Here is a 23,399-nt window from a genome sequence, read left to right on the forward strand (position 1 = left end):
GAAAAATGAGTGCAAGTACAATTTTTAATGGGACAAACAATAAACGACTATTAAAATTGTTCATTGACATTGGCGCGCACATGAGAATATTTCCTCCATGAAAAGCACAACAAAATTTGCTGAATTACCTCATTAGGATCACTGATTCCATATAAACCTTTCGCGCTGTGTAGCCATTTGGGAAACAAAAGGTAGACTAAATAATAACTGAATTTTTGGGGGGGTCGTAGCTTCAGGGGTCGTAGCTTTTGGGGTCACAGGTTTTAGGTATTAGGTTTTAGGTCTTCGTTTTATAGACACCCTAAACAATAATCTGGCTGGTGTACTGGCATTTATGCTTACTTTTTTATTAGGTGTATCTGTTCTTACGGGGGCTTACAGTACGTCAGGATTCTCTTCAAAGTAGAACCTTTTGATTGTCTAAAGCCTTTGGGTTGGATAATATTGAAGAAAGAGGCAACTCAAGTACAAGGGATTAAATACCGGAACAGAGATAACACAATGAATCTGATAAATAACTAAAAACATACGTACAGAATCTTTATTTTTTAATATTACACACCCTTACTAATAACTCCCTATTTTGAAAGCAAGGATCGGCATGGCAGGACTTAAAGCCAGAGCTTGCGAAACAGTCTCATTCATAGAAAACTAGATACAAATATTTCAGCAGTTCCCATGTGAATTTCAGGAGAGTGATGATTCCAGGTGACATGTCCATTCCTTCGAATTTGTGCTCATTTCATGATAGGAAAGTTGGCTTGCACCTTTTGGGGCACAGAATCTTCATCGCGCCACAAACTTGTGATGGTCTTTGTGCCAGTGTAGAAGTTGATTCCCTGATATTACAATAAAAAAGCGCATCAAATAATGTATAGTAATCGTTAATGAAAATAAATATAAATAAATCACAAGCATCTCTTTGTGTTGTCAAAACTAGATTCTCGATACCATTTAACTAATAACAAGAGAAAACACTTGTTATGATCAAAAAGCACCTATATTTCGGCTGTGTACAATAGCCTTCCTCAGGGTGACTCAAATCGCTAATGAAATACTTTTGCTAGTCTAGGCGATCCATATTGTTTGAATGGTTGGTCAGGAGGAGCTGGGTTGACATCACATCCAATCACACGGAATCCAAAAGCAAAGTAATAGAATAGAGTCCCAGAATAGAACGAGTTGGACTAGGATGGTTGAATACAAGCAACTCTGTGTTCTATTCTACAGTATAGACAGCTTTAAAACAAAATGCAAGCACATTTCACCAAAACAGACATTTAGCAATTAACTTTTGGTGGTATAGAACTCTGAAAACTTTTCATTCAAGATATATTATCATTTCAATGACATCGTACTTCGAGTAAACTTGGTCTTACTGCCTTTTGCCTCCATAGGAACACCAGTTTATAATCATAAGTGTGATGTGTTTGCAATAGTAGGTCTCCCATATCAAGGTAGGTCCAAGAATCAGTTTGATGACAAACTACAAAAGTAGGATGGCTGATTGACAGAGCGTACCTGCTTGCCATAGAAGTGGGAGTCTCCAAGGAAGGAGCCACGTGATCCAGTAAATGAGAACATGGGTAGGGGCACAGGGATGGGTACGTTGATACCAATCTGCAGTAGAAAACACAGGGAGGAATAAGATAGAATGAATGGGATATGTAAATACTAATCTCTAATGGGGAGGAATAAGATAGAGGGGATGGGTACGTTGATACCAATCTGCAGTAGAAAACACAGGAAGGAATAAGATAGAGGGGATGGGTACATTGATACCAATCTGCAGTAGAAAACACAGGGAGGAATAAGACAGAGGGGATGGGTACGTTGATACCAATCTGCAGTAGAAAACACAGGGAGGAATAAGATAGAGGGGATGGGTACATTGATACCAATCTGCAGTAGAAAACACAGGGAGGAATAAGATAGAGGGGATGGGTACGTTGATACCAATCTGCAGTAGAAAACACAGGGAGGAATAAGATAGAATGAATGGGATATGTAAATACTAATCTCTAACGGGGAGAAATAAGATAGAGGGGATGGGTACGTTGATACCAATCTGCAGTAGAAAACACAGGGAGGAATAAGATAGAGGGGATGGGTACGTTGATACCAATCTGCAGTAGAAAACACAGGGAGGAATAAGATAGAGGGGGTGGGTATGTTGTGGTTTGAAATGCTTCTTGGTTTGAAATTGTTAAAACTGGTTTGAAAAGGGGATATTTGCATAATCTTTTATCTAGTTCTTTTAGTTACACCTCCCAACCCCCAAAAAATCCAAGCCCCTGTTTTATTAATGACTCCTCAAAAATAAAATCCCTTTTAGAATGCTAGGTATCCAAAAATGAGCTAGTTTGAAAAATTCAAACCAGTTTGAAAAAAATTCAAACCATGCCACATTTCAAACCACAACAGGTACGTTGATACCAATCTGCAGTAGAAAACACAGGGAGGAACAGGGGCGTAGGCAGGGGGGTGGCCCAGGGAGCCCCCCCCTTCCATCAGCCAAAAATACAGTAAATGTATGACACATTATCTAAAATACAGAAAAAAATGCCTTGAAAGGGCCTTTTGGGCCCCCTCCTGTTACAAATCCTGGCTACGCCGCTGAGAAATCAGATAGAATGGATAGGATATGTTAATACTAATTTGTAACGGGGAGGAATAAAATAGAGGGGATGGGTACGTTGATACTAATCTGTAATAATACAGACAGGGAGGAATTAAATAGAAGTCTTAATGGACATGAAAAAAACAGGGATAGCATATTACCTGTCCAACATTAGCTTTCTGTGCAAATTTGCGGGCAATTGCTCCTGATTTTGTGAAGATGGCTGTCCCGTTTCCATATGGGTTGCGGTTGATGATTTCCACGGCCTGGACGAGTTAGACAAAGTTTAAGACATTTGATACAACCGGAAACCTAAATGAGTTGAAACATGTAACAGAGGAATCTTTTTATGTACTTTCCTGTGAACTATTTGTAATAAACACAGACCATATTTGGACATGTAAATAATTAAACTTGGATGGGTGTAGCAAAATATAAAAAGAATAGAAAACCCTTACATCTTCCAATGTGTCAGCATTCAGAGCAACAAGAACAGGCCCAAAAATCTCTTCTTTATAGCAAGTCATCTCAGGCTAGTGGGAAAGAGAAAGCTTTGATCAGATCAACAAATACTTACCCAAGTTTGGTAGATTACAAACACACAAAAGCTCATTTGGTACTTACAGTGACATTAGAGAGGACAGTTGGCCCTACAAAGTTTCCGTTCTCATATCCCTTGACGACTATATCCCTGCCATCAAGGTCAAGCTAAAATACAACACAGAATTATCACACTAGCTGTTGGTATAACAACATGATGTTCATTTCGTTTACTGTACTGCATATACCGGTAGTACAAAAAGAACAAAAGAGATATATAATATCACAATGAAGAAATTGGCATTTTTTCCTGTTGGCTATAACTTTCGGTGTACTTACGGAAGCTCCTTGTTCAACACCACTTTGGACAAGGTCGCAAGCCCTCTTTTTGGCTTGGGGGGAGATCATTGGGCCCAAGTCTGCTCCAGGCTGGTCACCTGATAAAATTCAGGGAAGAAACATGGGCTTCTATAATTATGTGGGAAAAAACTCCAAATTACGCTGTTTTTTTTTTTGGCTAAATTACGTGGGAAATAAATGATTACGCGCTATATTGTGAAATCGTGTGGGATTGTGCAATAAATTTTGTTAAATAATTTTTTTGGGGATTCTTTACTGAATTATGCGCTAAACTACACGGAATATCAACTATTACGCCCAAACTACATTTTGTACCAAGGGAAAGCATGAAATAACTTGAAAGAGTTTATTTCCTGTGCAAAAAAAATCTAAGGCGAGGTCATTGGCTCCTAGCCATCAGCAAATTAAAAATGGTATTCTATTATTAGTCCCAGGCTTAGCAAATTTAGTGAAAAATTTAGTTTGAAATATTGAGTCTTGCGAAGAACATTTTTCTTTTTTACGAGAAATACAGGTAAGAACATCAGCTGAAATAGAGGTAAGAACCCTAAAAGAACACATCAGCTGTGCAATGAAATGATTTGTCTTTTAAAATTTAGCCAAATTACGGGGGATAAGGCAGAAATTTGTGGATTACGCAGAAAAAGACAAATTATGAGCTTCCGCACAAGCACGTAATTCCAGAGCCCTGCACATCAAAGTATTAGGAGGAACATGCAATCACCTGCGCTAACTTTGAGCTGCTTGGCTTTTTCCACAATTTCTGGGATCCACTCTTTGGTCTCTCCCACAAATATAGCTGTGGAAAGTGCCATGCACCTTTGCCCAGCAGCACCAAATGCTGCACCTACAAGCTGTTTGCGAAAAGATAAGGGCCATTATTAATAAAAAAGACTTCCTTCCTTCAATGTATAAAGACAACAGGAAATGATATATTAATTTAAGCAATGTTGAACCAAATATGTACTGTACCCAGGGGAAGATATTTTTTTCATATAGGGGAAGAAAATGTCTCTTGAATAGGGGAGAAGACGACTGTACCTGGTTGATAGTGTTTTCCTTATTGGCATCTGGCATAATAACTCCATGGTTCTTGGCTCCCTGACAAGATAAACATAAACCCCATTTAACTAGATCCACAATAGCTAAGACAGATAAAATCCAACAGAATAACAAGCAATTTGGCTCTGTTATTGTTAAAAATCATGTACCAGAGTAAAGTTTACAGGTTTTCGGTGCATGAAAATCTATAAAAAAATAATTATGAGAGGCACTGAATTTTAGAATGACTTTTCCAATATAAAGCATTCCTGTATGTGACACTACAATAAAAACACCATCTCACCATATTACTCTGCACTCGTTTGCCATGCTTGGAACCAGTCTCATAAATGTACTTGCCCTGTCAATAGAAATACAATCATTTTTTAATAGCTATTTTATAATATCAAGTGGAGCATTTCTGCGGTGTATTACTTACAGCTTGGTCAGACCCCACGAAAGAGATTGCTTTGATAGTAGGGTTCTCGCAAATGAATTTCACAGCTGCAGGAAAAAAAAGATAATAAAAATTGCTAGAAGCTTTATTAAAGTAAAAAAATAAGGCTCCCCAAAGAAACAGAAACTACATGACGATGTGTGCTCCTAAAAAAAACCCTGAGTGGTGTCTTTTTACAGAAAAAAAAACTTGAAAGAGGGATGTACCATGGGATTGCCACCATTAAAAGTGTCTACAGAGTGTTGTGTTATTCAACTGGCATTTTTGGAGCTTGGTACAGTAGTTGCAAAACAAAGGCCATGCAATACTGATCCAACGATGCTCGCATTAAGGATACAGTTCTCATTTACCCTAAAAAGCATTAAAGAAATTATCTGCAAAAATCTTTTGTTTAGGTCATTATCTAGGGTACTAAAGACAAACTGGATTTGACTGATGCCCAAAATGTTATCTGGTGCGAAAGTGTTGAAAATTAAAGAGTTAATATGGAACATTTAGAAGCAAACTACAGGGAACGTAGAACTATAGTGCCTTGCTTCAAAAGGGATTATCATTTTTTTATATTGTTTTTCAATCAAAAGATATTCTCACCAAAGGTGAAGCTGGACCAGTTAATTGTCCTATCACTAAGGTAGGGAACACTCCAAGAACATCAAGTCTTACCCTCTCTTGCACCATGGATACAGTTGACAACTCCATCGGGGACTCCAGCATCCTGAGCCATCTTAAGTAGCATCATTGTCGCTCCAGGATCACGCTCTGATGGCTTGATGACATAGGTGTTACCACAAACCATGGCCATAGGGAACATCTGTCAATAGGTAACATAGATTAAAAATTCATTATTGGCAAATTAACACATAAAAAACAATTGTTGGTTTCATATGTATACACAATTTTAGCAGCTTATAGGGAATAACATGAATGTTTGGTATTTGATATCAGAAACAGAGTCTGTAAACGTTTTTTTCAAATTTGTTAAAAAAAGGTTTTACAGTAAAGTGACACTGCAATTATGACAAAAATGAAATGGATGAAAGGAGTATTGTCTGTAAGTTTGTACTGACCACTTCACTCTTTTTTACCCTCTTATTTGCCAAACCAGTATTAGTAAAATGTTCTGTTCAGCAATAGCACAAGTCCAGGCATCAATTGATGACCAGTAGTAGTGCACTGCTACATTAATGTTGCACTGGGATTTCTGCTAAGGTTAAAGAACAAACCAAAACAGATTTTCAGCAGTGCTGCTGCTATACAGAAGCGTTGCTCTTGTGTGTACTCACCCAAAGAGGAATCATGGCAGGAAAGTTGAACCTATAAGGAGAACATGATAAAGCCCAAATGTAAATTACACAATTTACAAGAATATAAACATGCGGTGGGAGATGGATTTTTTTAAAATCTCAGTCTGAAAGAAGGAGAGGTTAATAGCCACCCATCACCCCCCCTCCAGATTGTGCTACCATGTAGGTATCTAAATTATTTCTTGGGTATGATTTTAAGACATTCTGACAAGATTTTGCCAAAGGCTTTCTATGAGGGATGATGATTTATTGATGATTTTTATCATACATGCTAAAGATGACTTACGGTGTGATTCCGGCACAGACTCCCAAGGGTACTCTGTAGGAGTAGGTGTCCATGTCTTTTGTAACTGAGGGCATGGTTTCACCCATTTGCAGTGAAGTGATGGAACATGTATGCTCCACAACCTCTATACAAGAAAACACAGTGAAGAGATGATAATAAGGCTTGTGGGGTAAAAAGGGGGTGGTAATATTTTAACTAAAATTACATTCTTTAAAGAGGAAGGTACTGTAGTATTAGGCGATAAAGAATCAATAAAGATTTTTTACATATTTCATTCAAATGTTAATTTATCACTTTTACAAGAAATGTTCTTTAACCCTATTCAGACCAGGCTTTTTGACGCTTCCTCTGACCGGGGGGGGGGGGGGGGGGGGTTGCTCTTTCGGCCCCCCATCCGTAACTTTTGAACCATTGGAGCTATTATGACCAATTTTCATAGAATCATTCTCTGACAAAGAGGAACAAAATGATATATTGTGTTGACACAGCAACACAATATGACATCATTATGATGTTATTTAAGGACATATGGTTATAAATAGCCTACCTTTCGAAACCTTTGCATAGAACATCCAAAATCCAAAAAAGTTATCATAATCAGTTCGTATTCAAAAAGCGACCGATATTCTGCAAAAAAAATTGTCTTTGTGACGTCACGATGACGTCACTTAAGTGAGCAGAAACGGGCAATATTTCTGTTTTTGGTAGATGTGTATTTCTGTATGTCTTTTTTCGATAATCTTGCAGTAGACATATATTATTAGTGACACTGTTTCTATGACAACAATATATGACACCTGTGACGTCATTGATTGGCATGGTACCTTTAATATAGCATAAGTTTGCAACTGGACTCTTAATTAAAGCAATAGTTTAAATATATTTCCCAAAAATGTTTTTTTTCTACTTTTTATTTAAAATAGAGGAATATAAAAAGGATTTTGCCAAAATTAAATGTTAGTTTTAAAAAACAGCGATTTTTAGCTAATCATGTGACATCATCATCCGCCATCTTGGATCCGCCATCTTGGATTTAATGAAAGTTATTTATTTTTATCAATAAAAGCTGGGTGGCAAAATCTGAAGCTTTTTACAATATTTAATCTTCGTTTCAAGTTGAATTAATGATTTGAGGTGGATATGAATGTTTTTTTCTATTTCTACAAGCACTATTTCAAGAAGGTCAAAAATTTACAAAAAAACACCACCCCTCCCCCCTAAAATAGAGATGTAAATTTTTTATGTTTTTTTTCAAAACGTTTATATGAAATGGATTTACGTTGAGCATGTCGTATTAATAGTTGATCTTAACGACTTAAAGCGTTTTGCCTAATTTTCATTAAACCTATGTCTCAAAACTTGGTTACTATGGTTACCAGGGTACACATATCAAAATTTTGTTAACACCAAACTGATCCCAGATAAATTTAAGGAAAAGTCATCAAATTTCAATGCTCTAGCCCTACTAGTTCAAAAACTATTACAGATCAAAGGTGCTGGGGGCCCCAAAGCCCCCCCCCCGGTCTGAATAGGGTTAAAAAATAACAAAATTTTCCACCACCGTCTTCACAAGTTCCCCCCCCCCCCCCATTGAGTAGACATTAATTTGCCGGCAAGTCAACATGAGCTGCGTCAACAATGGCGCATGCTCCATTAATATTCCAAAACAACCATTGACATTTGTCAACACAGGCATGCAGTAGAACATGAAAATAGACAAATGCTTTCTAAATTTGCAATCACAGATATCAACAGCATTTTGGAGCAGTATGTGTGTCTGCCATTCCTGATACCATTTACACAGACCTACGTAAGCTATATTTTACTTACGGAGGCCTCTCAACACATCTCCTTCAGCATCTGCTAGCGTTTTGCCTTGTTCCAGTGTTATATTCTTGGCCAGTTCTTTCTGAAAAGCAAATTACCTGAATGTCATAACTCTATTTTCTTGTTAATTTGTGAAATCTCCTAGTTTATTCATATCCAAAATCAAGACATTGAATTGGCAACATTTAGGTGGAATATTTTACATTTAAAATGTGTGGGATACAAGGCAAAAACCCAGAACTCTTTGATCGTTACTCTGCCTGCCAATAATCCACCCACCATGTTTTTTTTAATTAGGTGTTGCAGGTTGAACATTATCTGTTGTCTGGTGAGGACAGATGACTCCGACCATGAGAGGAATGCTGCAGCAGCAGCATCAACGGCTGCTTGCATCTCATCTTGTGTACACTCAGGGACTCTAGTTATCACCTCATTTGTCGCCTGTTTATTAAACGAAAAAAGACTTGCATAAATACCAAGATGATCAGTGTGGCATTTTTGGTTAATAGCGGGTATTTGTACCATGGCACCCGGGGAGAAGGGGGACATAAAAGGGGGATAATGGTTGTGATACGGGTAGAGGTTGGTGGCAGGGGTGAGGGCGGGAGGGTAATTGTGGGGATAATGCTACAGTGAGTGGAGCTGGACTATAAGGAGTGTCCGGATAGTGATGTGTTTGTTCTTACCAAAACATAATGAGAAAACAACAAAAGTAAAAAAACATGCACATAAATGTATAATAAATGACGGTAACTAAGGAATAGGATATTTCATAGAGCTCTTTGAAAGGTTAAGCAGACTCACATCAGGCCCGTACCCAGGATTTTTCTTGGGGGAGGTGGAGGGAGTTCTCTGGTAGGAAGTATAGAAATTTATTGGTTGAAACAACCTATGTAACGTTATGTAAAGTTATATGGTACCAATAAAACATCATGATCATCATCATAAAAATATGACCACCAGCTAAAAAAACAAACAAACAAAAAATGTTTTTTCTATGCCTTTGCAGTATCTCCACTGGATGTTTTTTGCCAGATTTGACTACATACCAGAGTAATACAGCTCAGGCTTTATAGTTTTGTCTACAAATAGCACGTCTATTGAGAACCGAAAGTGGACCTTCGGCCGTTGTGGAGGAGGGGGGGGCGTTCACACCCCCTGCACCCCCCCTGGGTATGGGCCTGCACATGTGTTCTAGTATATGTTTTATCATCAGGAGGTAAGACCAAGTACTAGTCAAATGCGAAGGGTAGATGGAAAATATGCTAATAACACTCACAGGGTTATGGAGATCGATCCATTTAGAGCTTTTTGAATCTGAAAATTGTCCATTGATAAACATTTTGGTTGTTGGAATCTGTAGTATAAATGAAAACACAAGCAGTTAGTACTAAAATAAGTCACTAGATTATGACTAGCCATTACCCTAACCAAGATACTTACACCATCACTGCTATAACGTTTATAAGGAACTCTAGATGGTGAAGCCTGAAAGATGAAATAATAAAGTTCTATAATAAGACAATGACAAATATATGAGATAAGAGTAGAAGATCATGGCACAATAAATTTTACAATTAAAGAAGGACAATCATGCCTTCATTTTACACCTCTGCACAATACTGGGTCATAAAGAATCCATTTCCATCAGCTAATTAAAGCAAGTGAATAAGGAATTAAATTTCAATTGCAGGTGGTTATTTTGAAGTTTTCTTGCAATTAAACTGATATATTTTCAATTGTGAACAAAGAAGAGTGGTTGATCAACACTCTTCACGCTTCATCCTCTATCAAACAGATATAACAGTGGATGAGAGTCCATAAGAGTTTAAACTCTCAAAACTGTTTGACTTTTCACTCTCATTGATTCTTAACGACCCTCATTCACTTTGAACATATTTAAATTTGACATGAGAGTTGATGAAAGTAACTGCCCTTTAACCATCTAACATGACATTTTTTAACAGCTATTTTTTTGGGCTAAACTGTAGAATTCAACGCCACAACCAAACTTATTTGCATCTCCATTGTATTTATTGCACCGTTCTATAGAAATCAAGTTGCAAAGTCCAATTGGAGTTGGATTATACACTTCTACCTTGTACCTTTTTTTTGTTTGTCTTTATTGACGTGCATGACAATAACAAAAAAGTGAAACATGGACCTCAGAAAAAACTACCAGCATGAGCTGTATGGAGAGTTATACAGCATATTCCAGATGTTTGCCAAGTAAACATGTATAAAATAAACTCATCGCCATCACTAACATTATTTTTTTACCTGATGATGGCTGTTCATTAAGCTAACTAAACGAACAAGTTAATTATTTTCTGTTATGCAAGGTTTTTTTTCCATTTTAATTTTACACGAAAAAACAAAGATTTTGGTTACAACTTTCGAAATACTTACCTCTTAACAAACAAGTTACTTACCCTCTGTCCTAAGGCCAAAAGACGCCCCAATGTGCAAGAGTTTCGCAGCATTTTCACAATGTTCCTGAGCGTCACGTAAAAATGTCGGACCAACGTGGAACACCGGCAAACTGAGGAACGTTATTTCTACTTGGGACGTTATTAGTATAAGACAAAGACGCGACAACCATAAACGACGCAAGTATCCTACTGAGAGATAATATGAGAAATAAATATGAGTTTTATGCTCTCTTAGTTGAAAACTTTCACACGTTGTGAAGAACTTCAAAAAATAAAATAATAATAATAATAATAAATAAAAATTGGTAATATGATTAAACATCCAGGGAATCCAGGGGATAATATTGATAGTGCTACCTGAGGCCCTCAGATCCAGTCTCTCGAAGAGACTTTCAGGCCGAGAGAGACTGGAGAAAGTAAGCTTTGTTTCCTTTCTGTGTTCTGGATGTAAATTTTGAAAATTGTTAAAACACCATGTCTATCTGAGCAATTTGTTGCGTATTTTTATTTAAAAGATGGATTCCCCTAGTCCTGGTAAGTTTTTATTCGTGTGTATTGTTATTTAAGCTATAAATATGGTACTGAATGTCGATTTACTTTTTAGAATCTAACTTTTGATGTCATTAGATACAGAGTGCTAGATGTTAGTAAGGAGATTGTCACACATTTTCCAAAAAGCCTGGCCTGTTAGCCTTTTGAGACAATGATAACAATGAGAAAGTTCTATTAGTTGATAATGCCCATTTATTTTGCCCCGAGAACGTTAGAAATAACAGTGTGATACTATCATTTACTCTCACTTTAATGTGTATGTTCAAATAGTGCATGAAAGTTGATGATTGTTCACTATGTGAAACTATCATTCATTCCAGGCGTATGTTCAAACAATGAATGATGGTTTACAATGTGAAAAATCCAAGTTTTGATGATTAACATTAGTTTTCTCAAACAGACCATTTAAAAAGTATCTCTCCTTTTTTGTTTTTTGTTGTTATTTTTTAGAGTTAGATCAGAGTTTGCAAGGGTTACTAAGTCTGGAAACATTGGATAGGGCTTCACCAGATCTCTGGCCTGAACAGAGTGAGTACAAGTCTTAGGATGTTGTTTGATGAACAATGCAGATATTTAATTTGGATTCTAATCTCAGACACAAAAACCTGGTTCTTCAATATGGGCAATTTGAACTACCCCATTTTCTTTTACCTTAAATAATATGCATTTTAGTGCCCAGCAAGTGTCTTCAAATTAGCACCAACTAAAATTATTAATTAAGTGCCTTCTTTCATTAAGAACCTCCCCCCCCCAATAAGGTGCTTATTCAGCACTCACAGATTCTCCCTTATTATCGAACAATGAAATATGCATACTGAATTATATTTGTTACAATTGCAATTTGTGGGCATAATTCCCTCCTAAGCTCGTATAGTATTTGTTATTCATCAAGTGCATGTTTTTTTTTTCTTGTTTTGCTTTCTTCTCAGTTCCTGGTGTCTCCGACTTTGCTTCTTTGACAGCAAGTGTAAGTTTACATGCACAGCAAAATATTTATGTAGACTCTTACTCTTTATCATTTCTTTGTAATCAACTACTCATCTCATTTAAGTGTTACAAAACTTAAAAAAAAGGATAGAATGAAATGAAATAAAAATAACAACTGAGAACAATTGCTTAAAAATGATCCTTTTCTAGGGAATTTAAGATATACTGTTAGACTAAACAATTAAGACCTGCCATCTTAAGGTTGATAGGCAATCCAGATCCAACACTTTTTCTACACTGCACTCTAAAATCCTGAAAAACTATGTTGTTGTAACAAGGAGATTGTCTTATTGTTCACAGCCATACACCCAGAGTAACAGTCCACCCAAATGGCTGAATGACTTAGAGAAGGATGATATGGACATGTTACAGGGTAAAACCATGTGATGCATAAGTGTGAACAAACTTTTTATATAAAAGTGGCAAATGCACCAGTTAACTTCTGGTTGATTATGTAGTCTTGCGGGCTGACAGAAACCTAAACCAATAAAAGACAAAATAATGTATTAGAATCCATGCTATTTAACAGGCCATTTGGATTATGCTAATCAGTCACATCCTTGAAGAAACTTCTAATAGACTCACTGCTTTTACAATTTTGAGATACTTTTTGCGTATTCCCACAGAATTTGGAAGCTTGACAACATCACAACTGATGGAAAAAGTCAGAGGCCTCCAGAATTTAGCCTTCCAACTTGGTCTTGATGAAGGTAGAAAATCACTACTTCTACTACTACTCCAGTAAAATATGTACCCAAATATGTTAAAAAAATCTCTTAAAATGATTCCTGTTTTGCAGCAAGAGAAATGACAAGAGGGAAGTTCCTCAGTATTCTGGATAAAAGTAGCAGTGGGAGAAGATAGTTTGAAAGCATTACAACAACAATTTGTATATGCTCTCATCTCATATACCTACTTATAGTTGTGACATTAGAGTGCCAACAGTAAAAGCATGAAAGTTTAGTAAACTAAATTGCACTATTCAGTACAATTACTAAATAGTGAATTGTCAATTTACAGTACCTCACAAAATAGTGTGGCCACTCAACTGAAAAAAACATACAGTAGCTGTCAATTCACCCGATTTAGGCTGGTGTCACAAGATATTGGACCTCAACACAAGCTGCATTGGCTCTCTTGGGTTTTTCCACATATGTACTGTATTTCACATTATTTCACAAGATTTCTGTCCAAGTTGGGCTGACAGCTATGAAAACAGTGAGACAAAAGAAAACGAGAAAAAAAAGCAAAAGCCGAGATCCAACTGTTTTACTAGATAGTGGCATTTCAATTCAACCATTTTCACTAAATTTTACCAAGTAGAACTATTTACTAACTATTTCAGTGATGGCTAACTTATGCCTGCTTGATACACATCAATGCCAAACACATTACAGGACTCGTGCTTGGAGTTCAGCTGCTAGAATAACCTATCAGTTTAGTTCAACCTTTAGTGTTCTTTATGAAAGACAATTTTTAGAAATATTTTTTAATAAAGAAGTGAGATTGATGATGTATATTCATTTATCTATTCCCTTAGGGGAGGTTGTTGTGAGGATCAGAAGAAAATGAATCCAATATAAAAGGCACCACAACAAAATTGAACCAACCAAACTATTATTTCAAAATTTGGTCCTTTTTCTTTTTGCTTATGGTCTGTTTTTCAGATAATGGGGATTGTGAAATCAGAGCAAAAACACACCTTTTTTTTCTTAAATTCCACATAATATGGCCCCATTGTCTGGAAAACAGACCTTTTATTTAAAAAAAAACCCTGTTTTTGAGGGTGTACATTAAGAATTGAATAAACCTCATAGCTTACACAAATCTGAATTTGTTATAGATCTTCTCTGGATAAATCCATCTTGTATATTTCAGATCACTTGATTTGATCATCCTGTGGATACTGGATTCTGTAAGGATTTATTATATCTATATAAGGGAAAGGCTGCCACAAATGCTAACATGTTGGTTGTCCATAATGAATTTCATCAAATACATTTATTCAGGATTCTAAAAAGGGATTTTCAAAGTATGATGGAAAAAACAAGGACTCAAATATCAATCATCTATTGCATTTTATTAATCAGTTTGCTCTTCTTTATGGCTTGACCGGAATCCATTCTGAATTGTTTGACATGTATATGTACAATTTAGTCATCCACCCCTTAGGACCCATTTAGTGTTCGTTATCAGTCCATTGCAGGTTGCTGTACCCCTTGGTTCTCTCAACGTTCCACATACAGTACGCTATTCAAGTCTAGGGGGGATCAGGTTTCTGCACCTGAGATGGATAAATGCCCGCAGACTCTCATTTGCGCTATCCCAATTTTTAGTAATAAATCATTTGACCTAAAACAAGACATTACAGTTACATTTTGCCGAACGATCTTGGATGCGGTCGCCAAGGTTTTGCTGTGGAAAACATTGAAATAATTTCGGTCACCACCTAAGATGACTAAAATAAATTGAAAACATGAGCTGCTGACTGTAGAGAGCACGAGAATTTGGATAAATATGAACTCCTCCACTTCCTAACAGTGTGGCCTTTTGGTCTATTCAGCTTGTCTCTTGTCCCAGTTCAATGTCCATTGCATCATCCAAACATTTTACTTGAATCCACCCGCCCCATGAGATCCTTGCTGGAATTGCCGCATCATATTTTGGAGTCCAGACATGCCGCCTAGATTAAGTAAAAAGACATAAAGATAAAAATGAATATTTTATTATTAATTATTAAATTAACCATAAAAGAAATACAAGAATGGAAGTACAGGGTTAGTATATCTACTTACCCATCTGCTGTAATACCCTTGGGTCCATCATTTTCGCCATTTGATGGTTGAGTTTAGTCATCTGTGTTGGGTTAACATTTCTCGTCATATCACCACCTGCAAGCAATCAAAGGGAAATTTAAAAAAAACATTGCATTTATGTGAACATTATTCAGGAATAAAATGGCAGCCTGTATTAAGGAAGTAATTTGTGATCAAGGCTTCAGAATTCCTGCCTCATGTGTTACCATAATGTAAAAATTCAGAATAGAATAAACCATCCAGACATGTCACCTTTGAACAAGCCCTTTATGCCTCCCATCTTCTTAACCATCTGGGCAAACTTCTGGTATTGAGAGAGTAGCTCTTGAACTTCACGCACAGACACGCCTGAGCCTCGTGCGACACGTGTAGTACGGCCTGGCTGACGGGTGAACAGCTTGGCACCATTGGGACTGTCCAGCTCTGCAAGAAAAATAAATAACGCAAATTCATAATTAAATAGGAGATACATTTGATCTCACCAACACTGTCCATGAAAATAAAAACAGCATGTAATCAATTATTGCCAATGTGAGACCTTTTTCTTGTATAGGATATAAAAGTGGAGCAAATTATCAAAAAATATTCAGTAGAGAAAGATATTGAAATAGCTTTGTTGTGCACCAAACAGTATTTCTCATGCAAGTGAATTGAAGATTTTAATAATTCAAAATGAGACATTTCTAGTTTCTTTTGTCTTGGACAATATTTATTGGATCAACAGTTTGTGATGATTAATCATTTTTTTTTTATTAAAATAAAAGGGAAAATAGTCCTGCAAATCAAACTGTTAGGCATCATATATTGCTTGGGCGACTATCCAAATCATTTATGCTCTCAAAGACTGCAACAGCAGGGTTTTAAATAGCTCAAAGGTGGCTACCTTGGTCATTCATGCTGTCCATGATGGTCATGAGTCGTTTTAATCTAGCCATGGATTCCTGTTCATTGCCTTTGGACAGAAAGTCGCTACTGAACCCTGGGATCATGCCCTGGAAGGAACACAAGCAGAACACAGCTTTTATTAATGACCAACAATAAAGAGTAAAAAAAAAGGACTCATGGGCCAACAGTAAATGTGATAAACTGTTGCAGGTGCCCCATGTGTACAGTAGATGTTTGTCTCCGTATCCTGTCTAATATCGATTTTATTTCCTCGGACCACTGTTACGAATAAACAGCCCATCTATTATCTATCCATCTATATCTATCACTGTAACATTCATCCGGAGGAACTTTAAAAATGTCAGAAAAATAGTGGTATAATTAGAAGCTCACCATAATCTGTCCAAAGGGACCCATTTTCATGATATTCTGGAACTGTTCATACATGTCTCGTAGACTGAACACACCTGGATAATAAATAGCTCATCAGTAACTTCAAACAAGGTAAGATGCAGCAAGGAATCATACTATAACTGTAAGGTAGGATGATGTGGAGGTGTTACTTGCCATGCTTTAACTTGTCAATCAGCTCTTCATTATCTTCCAGCTTCAGCTCATTGACTTTGTCAATCAGACCTTCAATATCCCCCATACCTTCAAGTGGGAAGGAGACAACATTGTTATGGTCAAAGTTAATGGGCACTATGGAAACAATGGGAAAGAATTGAACTTGCCAAGAAGCTTGCTGATAAAAGGTCTTGTTTTAAACTGCTCAAAATCATCAATGTGTTCTCCTGTACCGATAAAGATGATAGGACTTTTGGTGGCGGCAACACTATGACAAAAATGTTCAAGTTAATACACACATGAAAGCCAATTTAGAACTGTTGATTATCCTGTGCAGTGATTGCTAGATGCTAAGAATACAGTTGAATGCAGTACTCCCAAAATGTTGGTGAACTACAGCATCAATCAGTGATTCCAAAAAAATTGTTTTATATATTCATTTTGGCATAAGCAGCTCCATAACACAAACACTTCTATGGATTGAATAATCTATTTATTGTACATATACTGTATGTTAGGCTCGATTTCCAGCTCGTTTCTGTGAGACCGCAGTATGTGGCCCCACGATGAGGGGGGCCGATGAGGCCTAGCAACGGCTGGAAATCGAGCCTAACTGTATGTATGCTGATATCATTTCCCTGCTTTTTTGTGTGTGCTAATATTCATGTATCAAATAAATCTTTAATAATTCACTTAATGCCTTCAGGTTGTTTTGAAAATTGGAATGGATCAGTAGATAACAAGACCCCAGTGCTCCACATCTGCTTGAGAATTCGCAGAATTGTTGACTGATGATGATGAGTTCTCATAACATGATTTCAAGATGCATCATCCCATGACCTTCATATTCAAGAAAGTGCACCCCAATACATGCTCAAGATATCGATTTATAATAATTTGTGTTATAGGAGCATGCGTATGACTTGCATGTTTTTGCATATGACCTTTATAACTTCTCGATGATGTCACTTACGCACTAAGAGCTCCTCCTCCCTTTGCATGTCCGTCAAGTTTTGTTACAATAACTGATGCTACATCAACTTTCTCTTTGAATGCTCTTGACTAGGACAGAGAATGTCTCTGTTAAGAATTTAATTACTAAACCTTTGCTTAATCAACTATAGTTAATGTTTATGGAAATGGTTAAAAATATAATTAAACTTTATAAACCAATAACAATCTTTTTCTTTTTATTAAATGACAAGTATATCAAATGTGCTTTACCTGAGATTCACAAGCTTGTCCAATGGTCGCATCCATCACAAAGATGATATTATCAGGTGACTGAAAACATTTTTTTAACACTTGTTATTCTTTGTTTTGCCACACTATTGAACTTTTGTCTTAGCTTATTTACGTACTTACCACTGCATTTGATACTTGCAACATTTCCTCAAATAATGACTCTTCTTGCTTATGCCGACCACTGTGAAAAAAAAACAAGCATACCATTTATTATACTATTGTTTCAACCCCAGTCCTGGATCATGGTTCCTGCGGCTGAACAGCCAACAAATTTAAGACCATTTTTTTTAAAAAGACCTAGAATTTTTAAGGACCTGAGGAAACAATATGAATTGACACTGCATATGGACAGCATGTTTCCTGCGGCTGAACAGCCAACAAATTTAAGACCATTTTTTTTAAAAAGACCTAGAATTTTTAATGACCTGAGGAAACAATATGAATTGACACTGCATATGGACAGCATCTATACAATGCGTTGTTTATTAATAAAAAAATTGTATTGTTGTAAAAAGGCCCTTCCCTTCATTTCCCCAATTGACTTTTATACCAATAATTCTGACATGAAAGTAAACAAAGCCCCTTCCAAAACTAGTTATTTATATGGAAAAATATTATAGAATTATAAATGCTGCCCTGAGCACCCCAACATAGACATCCCCTACCCATATAAAGTCCTAAGCAATTCCCATTTAATACAGTACCTTGTATCAACTATAATTATCTCAAAATTTTCTTCTTTAAATTTCTCCACTCCTTCTTGAGCAATAATTACTGGATCTGTCTCAGTGTAACTAAATAAAAACAAGCAATTAGTAGCATGGTAGGAGATCTAGTTTAGACATGGTCAGTTGAATATACTGTATCATGGGATTGCAGACTTGCCCATGTCTCCACTACATTATCAATAGTCACTCTTTTAATTTTATATTTTGTTTGCACAGTATCATAAATGTCAGAAGGCAAAGTTTAGAGGATGGAAAACATCCCTATTTTCTCCACGTTTCTTTTGTTAAACATGTTTTAAATCTATCAAACTATGTATTTCAAGTTAAAACAATAGCAAACGTAATCTCAACCAGATGATACAATTTTTTTAACCGATTTACACCTTAGAATCACAGTATGAAGTTATCCAAAAATAAAGTACCTTCCATAAAATGGAATCCTAGCTTTTGTAGCATTCTGCTTCAACTGGTCAAATGCACCTAAGACAAACAATGAACAAAATATTTTAAGGGCCTATGGTACTATCTCTGCAATGAAACTCCGTTGCTACGAAAGGGAAAGCGCTACATTCGGTCGAATAGACTAAAATCGCTGTGCGTCTTCCAACATATTAATACCAAATATGTTTTTTTTGAAGAACATAAATATTAGCCATTTCTTGCGGTATCGAAATTTAGCAAATACGATGTGTGAAGTTTAAGAAAATAGTGATGTTCAAATATTTCTGCAAAAAAATTTATGTTAGATTTTAACAGTAGATTCTCCGACATGTTTTTCTGTTCTGGGTCACGTGACCATGGGAGGGGTCAGATGACGTCATCACTTGTGTCATTTATGTCTAAAACACTTAAGTTCCAAGAGATTTGACAAAAAAACAGAAGCTTTTATAAAACAAACAAATTTCCCTAGCAACGGACTCAAAAGATACTACCATAGGCCCTTAAAGAAATGTAACATGACATTTAAAAGGTCTATAACACTACACTTGTAACACTTGGAATTCAAATGAAATTTCCAATGACACAGTACCTGCTCTGAATGTGTCAGCACAAATCAGACATGTCTTCCAGCCCTTGCGCTGGTAGTAATAAGCAAGCTGCAAATCAAGAAAAAGGTATGTTTATAGCATGTTTGGTAAAAAGTCCCCCCTCCTGATTTACCAGGATCAAAAATGTTATTGTGTCTATTCAAAAAGTTATTTATGTCTGAGCCAAAGGTAAGGCCAAGTAAAAATAAACAAATGTTTCCTGTCCGGATTTCTAAAAAATTCAAGTGGGGGCTTTTTATTTTATTTTTAATTTTCTTCGATGACGAGGTGTATTTACAGTCTTCCCAAGGGAAAGTAGGTAAATTATTCTGAGGTAAATTATTAAACGTTTATATAACAGCTCGCAATTGACATATATTACAGAAACTAAAGTTTTTTTTTCTTCTGCAATGTTTTTAAAATCAGTAGCACAAGTTATTTCTTGTTTTATGGCTTTTGGTTAAAAATAACAAATAATAACAATTTTGAAGCAGCCCCAAAAAAAGATGTGGGTGGGGAAGGGAGACATTTGTTTATTTGTACTTGGCCTTATTTAACATTGAAATCAAAACCTAATTGCAGATAATGTAGGATTCTACCTTAGAGCATGTTGTGGTCTTTCCACTCCCTTGAAGTCCAACAAACATGATCACATTCTTTTTCCCTTTACTTGGCGTCCAGGCCTTTACCCCAGGATCAACAAGCTGCAAACAACAAATGGAATTACAAAGAAATACAGAAAGAAATGATAACAACCCAAGGTCATTCTGGGCTACTGAGCTGAGCAATCTATGTAATATTGAACATATAGTATACAGTTGTTTGACAAAAGGTTGTCATCAACCGGCTTTGTGACTACGCGACCAGCCCGCATGTAAGCGTGGGTAAAAACCACTGAAGCGCCTAGCTGCATATATTAGCCACTGCATTACATGGTGGCTAATATATGCAGCTAGGCGCTTCAGTGGTTTTTACCCATGCTTACATGCAGGCTTGTCGCATAGTCGCAAAGCCAGTTGATGACAACCGTTTGCCAAAGGACTGTATGCAATGAACATGCATAAACTTCCGCAGTAAAGAATCTATATTTTTTGTCTCAATCTTGGATAACTTTAACTCTCCACAGACTTGATCTAGTGGATTTAAAGCTGCATTGTCACCAAATTACTTCTGGTTGCTTACATAACAATCTCTGACAATAACACAATAAAAATTCAACATTGTGCAAGCAGTGTGTCTATTGGAAGTTTTTATTTGAAGATGTGATTGATAATTCAGAACGGATGGCCTGTTAAATAGATTATTTTGTCCTATAACGATTGAGGTTTACATTGGCTCTCCAAAAGTAAACCAGTGACAATGGCGTTTCCTTGAGATGAACAACTTGAACTCCCTGCTACTATAACCCAAGTTGATTCTTTTTGTTTCCCTCTAAGAATTGAATGGAGATCTCTTGTGTCTAGCTCCAAGGGCTGAGATGGTGTTGCCCATGTTCTAATCTTTAAATTGTTCAAGGTGAGAGGGGGCAGCCTTTTGCACACAGCGCAAGCTGACACCTTCCTGGTCCCTGTTTACCTATGTACATAACCAGTACTGTTGCGCTACAATTACCTTGCACAATTCCTGGAATACAGTGTGCTGGATCATTTTCCTCTTGTTAAGACCTGCTGCCATCTCCTCAAAATCAATAGCGGCTCTGGGAATAAAATAGGGATGATCAATTGATTCTATAACAATAAAAATAACTAAATAAAAATAATCAAGAAATCAATGAAAGAGGGTCCAATTTAAATAAATTATGGTATAAATTTTTTATCAAGCATTAGTGAAACAGTACTGTGTATAGTAACCTGCATCTAATACTTACTTGACATTTTCACGTAGACGTTTCACCAATTGCACATTGACATCAGATTCTAGTAATGCAGCGCATACTTCTTTAAGCATTGCATTAAGCACCTGCAATACAAATAAATCAATATAAAAAACATACCTATCATTTGCTGATCCCTGAACTAAGTAATTGATTACATATTGGCTTCCAGATCCCCTAAGCCATCCACCTTAAACACTGTAATAGCTACTTTTCAGTTCCTTCCTGAAGGGTAACCAGCCTATATGTACATTGACTTCACATTAAAGGTCTTGTTACATAAGTTGGCAAGGTTTTGGGGTATGATTCCCACTGTTTCTATTCAAATTAAAAGGTAGTAAAAAATTATTTGTTCAGTCAATAAAATATTATCTGGTCATTGAATTAATCTCTGTTTACTGAAGTTATCAGATTTTTACATGCTTCAAATGTTGCTATGTGGTCAAACCCTTATAAAGCAATGTATAAATATGAGCAAACAAAATCAAACAGAGCTTGTAATAGGCTTAAACATTTAGTTTATGTTTATACATTTGCACTGGTTTCGATGTTTCATAGGATATTTAAGTAATAATATAGTATACTAGCATAAAAACAATATTCATTGATCATTGATGTTTTCCTGCACTTATAAATGACCAAGCCCATTGACAACCGTGATAAATTTATATTAAGATCGACGATGAAGACAAAACCTTACCTCTTCATTGATGACTGTCGCATTGCTCAGAGAGCGCAATGCAGTCGTTATCTTCCGTCCTAAATCTGCTAACACCATTTTGGCGACACTTATTGATACTTCTTTCTATAACCAATGAATTTGTGTATCATCAACTAAACAGATAACTTCAAAATGAGAACAAAAAAGAAGCTTTCTCACTTCATAATTTTCGTTTTGTTTTCCGCCATATTGCAATGGCGGGCTCGTATTCAGCGGTGATGCTTCTGAAAGCTACGTCAGTCTTGAATCAGTCTCTGCGCAACAAAAGAGTACACAGGGGTCCCATGGTATTGAAATAAACTGTCCCAGGACCCGAAATGATCCCCAAAAGTACCCCAACTGATCCCGGGACCCGAAACGATACCGAGGAGTCCCCGAAATCAACCCCACGGAAATGCGGTAATGGACAAAGGGAAAGCAGAAGAAGCACTTCCAACTCTTAAAGCATAATTTAGGGTTGACAGCCAATCTATTTTTAAATAACATGACTTAAAAAAAATAAATTCCAATACAATACTTCTATTTATTACATTGCCCCGGCGGTAAACCCATAAACAGAGTCCAAAACAAATACACAACTTTTAATTGCTACTGAAAGGAGTACAACATAAACATAGCACAGCCAAAGCACAACCTTGCTCAGAACAACCAAACTTTTGACCTTCGAAACATTTGCAGTTCCAACACATGACTCTGACACTATAAATCTCGTTTCCGGTAAACATCACCCTAAAAATCTATATTCATTTGACAACCAAACGTGTTTTTCACCACGAAATCCATGTTCACACGAGCGAATATTTACCGACAGCCGGTTTGGCCGAGAAGATGGAATTACAAAAGCACACTGAGTAATGCACTCGAACAACCCTTTTACTACCGTTGCAAAATATTAAGAGATGTGGCTTTTGTTGAAAGCAATATGTGAGTTTTGAATTTCCTTATGTAGTAGTGCGTACACCACTGCATGATTTCTCTTTATCTCTCTTTATGATAGGTCTTTCATTCACCGAACACAAACAAACATTTTCCTACGGGAAAGCAGAGGCATGTCTAATCTTTGGAGACATTCGTTTATGGCTTGTTATGTATGAATTATTTATTCACGCCTGGTTCTTCAAATAACCATC

At 36.5% G+C, this 23,399-nt stretch overlaps 3 protein-coding genes across 5 annotated transcripts; 1 reads left to right on the plus strand and 2 right to left on the minus strand.

The window, feature by feature from the left end:
• Positions 1-527: 527 nt before the first annotated feature.
• Positions 528-11,016, minus strand: LOC5521852 (methylmalonate-semialdehyde dehydrogenase [acylating], mitochondrial). 3 transcript variants are annotated; one of them, XM_001641585.3, is made up of 18 exons: positions 10,868-11,016; positions 9,879-9,923; positions 9,715-9,792; positions 8,715-8,876; positions 8,439-8,517; positions 6,609-6,732; positions 6,302-6,332; positions 5,682-5,829; positions 5,001-5,065; positions 4,866-4,922; positions 4,562-4,621; positions 4,245-4,374; positions 3,500-3,597; positions 3,245-3,328; positions 3,079-3,153; positions 2,782-2,886; positions 1,522-1,620; positions 528-839 (listed from the first exon to the last, which is right to left on the minus strand). In XM_001641585.3, exons 1-18 carry the CDS (start codon positions 10,916-10,918, stop codon positions 738-740), a joined length of 1,593 nt encoding a protein of 530 aa, XP_001641635.1. In that variant the 5' UTR covers positions 10,919-11,016; the 3' UTR covers positions 528-737. The 3 variants fall into 3 exon arrangements, with proteins under 3 accessions (XP_001641635.1, XP_048579592.1, XP_032222806.1); XM_048723635.1 differs by lacking the exon at positions 528-839 and having other exon boundaries at positions 1,579-2,126; XM_032366915.2 differs by lacking the exons at positions 528-839; positions 1,522-1,620 and adding an exon at positions 2,165-2,440.
• A 247-nt stretch (positions 11,017-11,263) lies between these two features.
• Positions 11,264-13,916, plus strand: LOC5521737 (protein lin-52 homolog). Its single transcript, XM_001641461.3, has 6 exons — positions 11,264-11,401; positions 11,870-11,947; positions 12,349-12,386; positions 12,707-12,779; positions 13,033-13,116; positions 13,206-13,916. Exons 1-6 carry the CDS (start codon positions 11,383-11,385, stop codon positions 13,268-13,270), a joined length of 357 nt encoding a protein of 118 aa, XP_001641511.1. The 5' UTR covers positions 11,264-11,382; the 3' UTR covers positions 13,271-13,916.
• Positions 13,917-14,467: 551 nt separating this feature from the next.
• Positions 14,468-22,476, minus strand: LOC5521854 (signal recognition particle 54 kDa protein). Its single transcript, XM_048723803.1, has 18 exons — positions 22,429-22,476; positions 22,249-22,353; positions 21,543-21,634; positions 21,287-21,371; positions 20,275-20,379; positions 19,678-19,744; positions 19,070-19,127; positions 18,624-18,713; positions 18,040-18,100; positions 17,899-17,958; positions 17,648-17,736; positions 16,842-16,942; positions 16,675-16,761; positions 16,501-16,574; positions 16,106-16,214; positions 15,475-15,645; positions 15,202-15,297; positions 14,468-15,089 (listed from the first exon to the last, which is right to left on the minus strand). Exons 2-18 carry the CDS (start codon positions 22,324-22,326, stop codon positions 15,016-15,018), a joined length of 1,497 nt encoding a protein of 498 aa, XP_048579760.1. The 5' UTR covers positions 22,327-22,353; positions 22,429-22,476; the 3' UTR covers positions 14,468-15,015.
• Between the last annotated feature and the right edge of the window lie 923 nt (positions 22,477-23,399).

The sequence above is a fragment of the Nematostella vectensis genome, chromosome 2 (genome assembly GCF_932526225.1).
Source record: "Nematostella vectensis chromosome 2, jaNemVect1.1, whole genome shotgun sequence".
NCBI lineage: Eukaryota > Metazoa > Cnidaria > Anthozoa > Actiniaria > Edwardsiidae > Nematostella > Nematostella vectensis.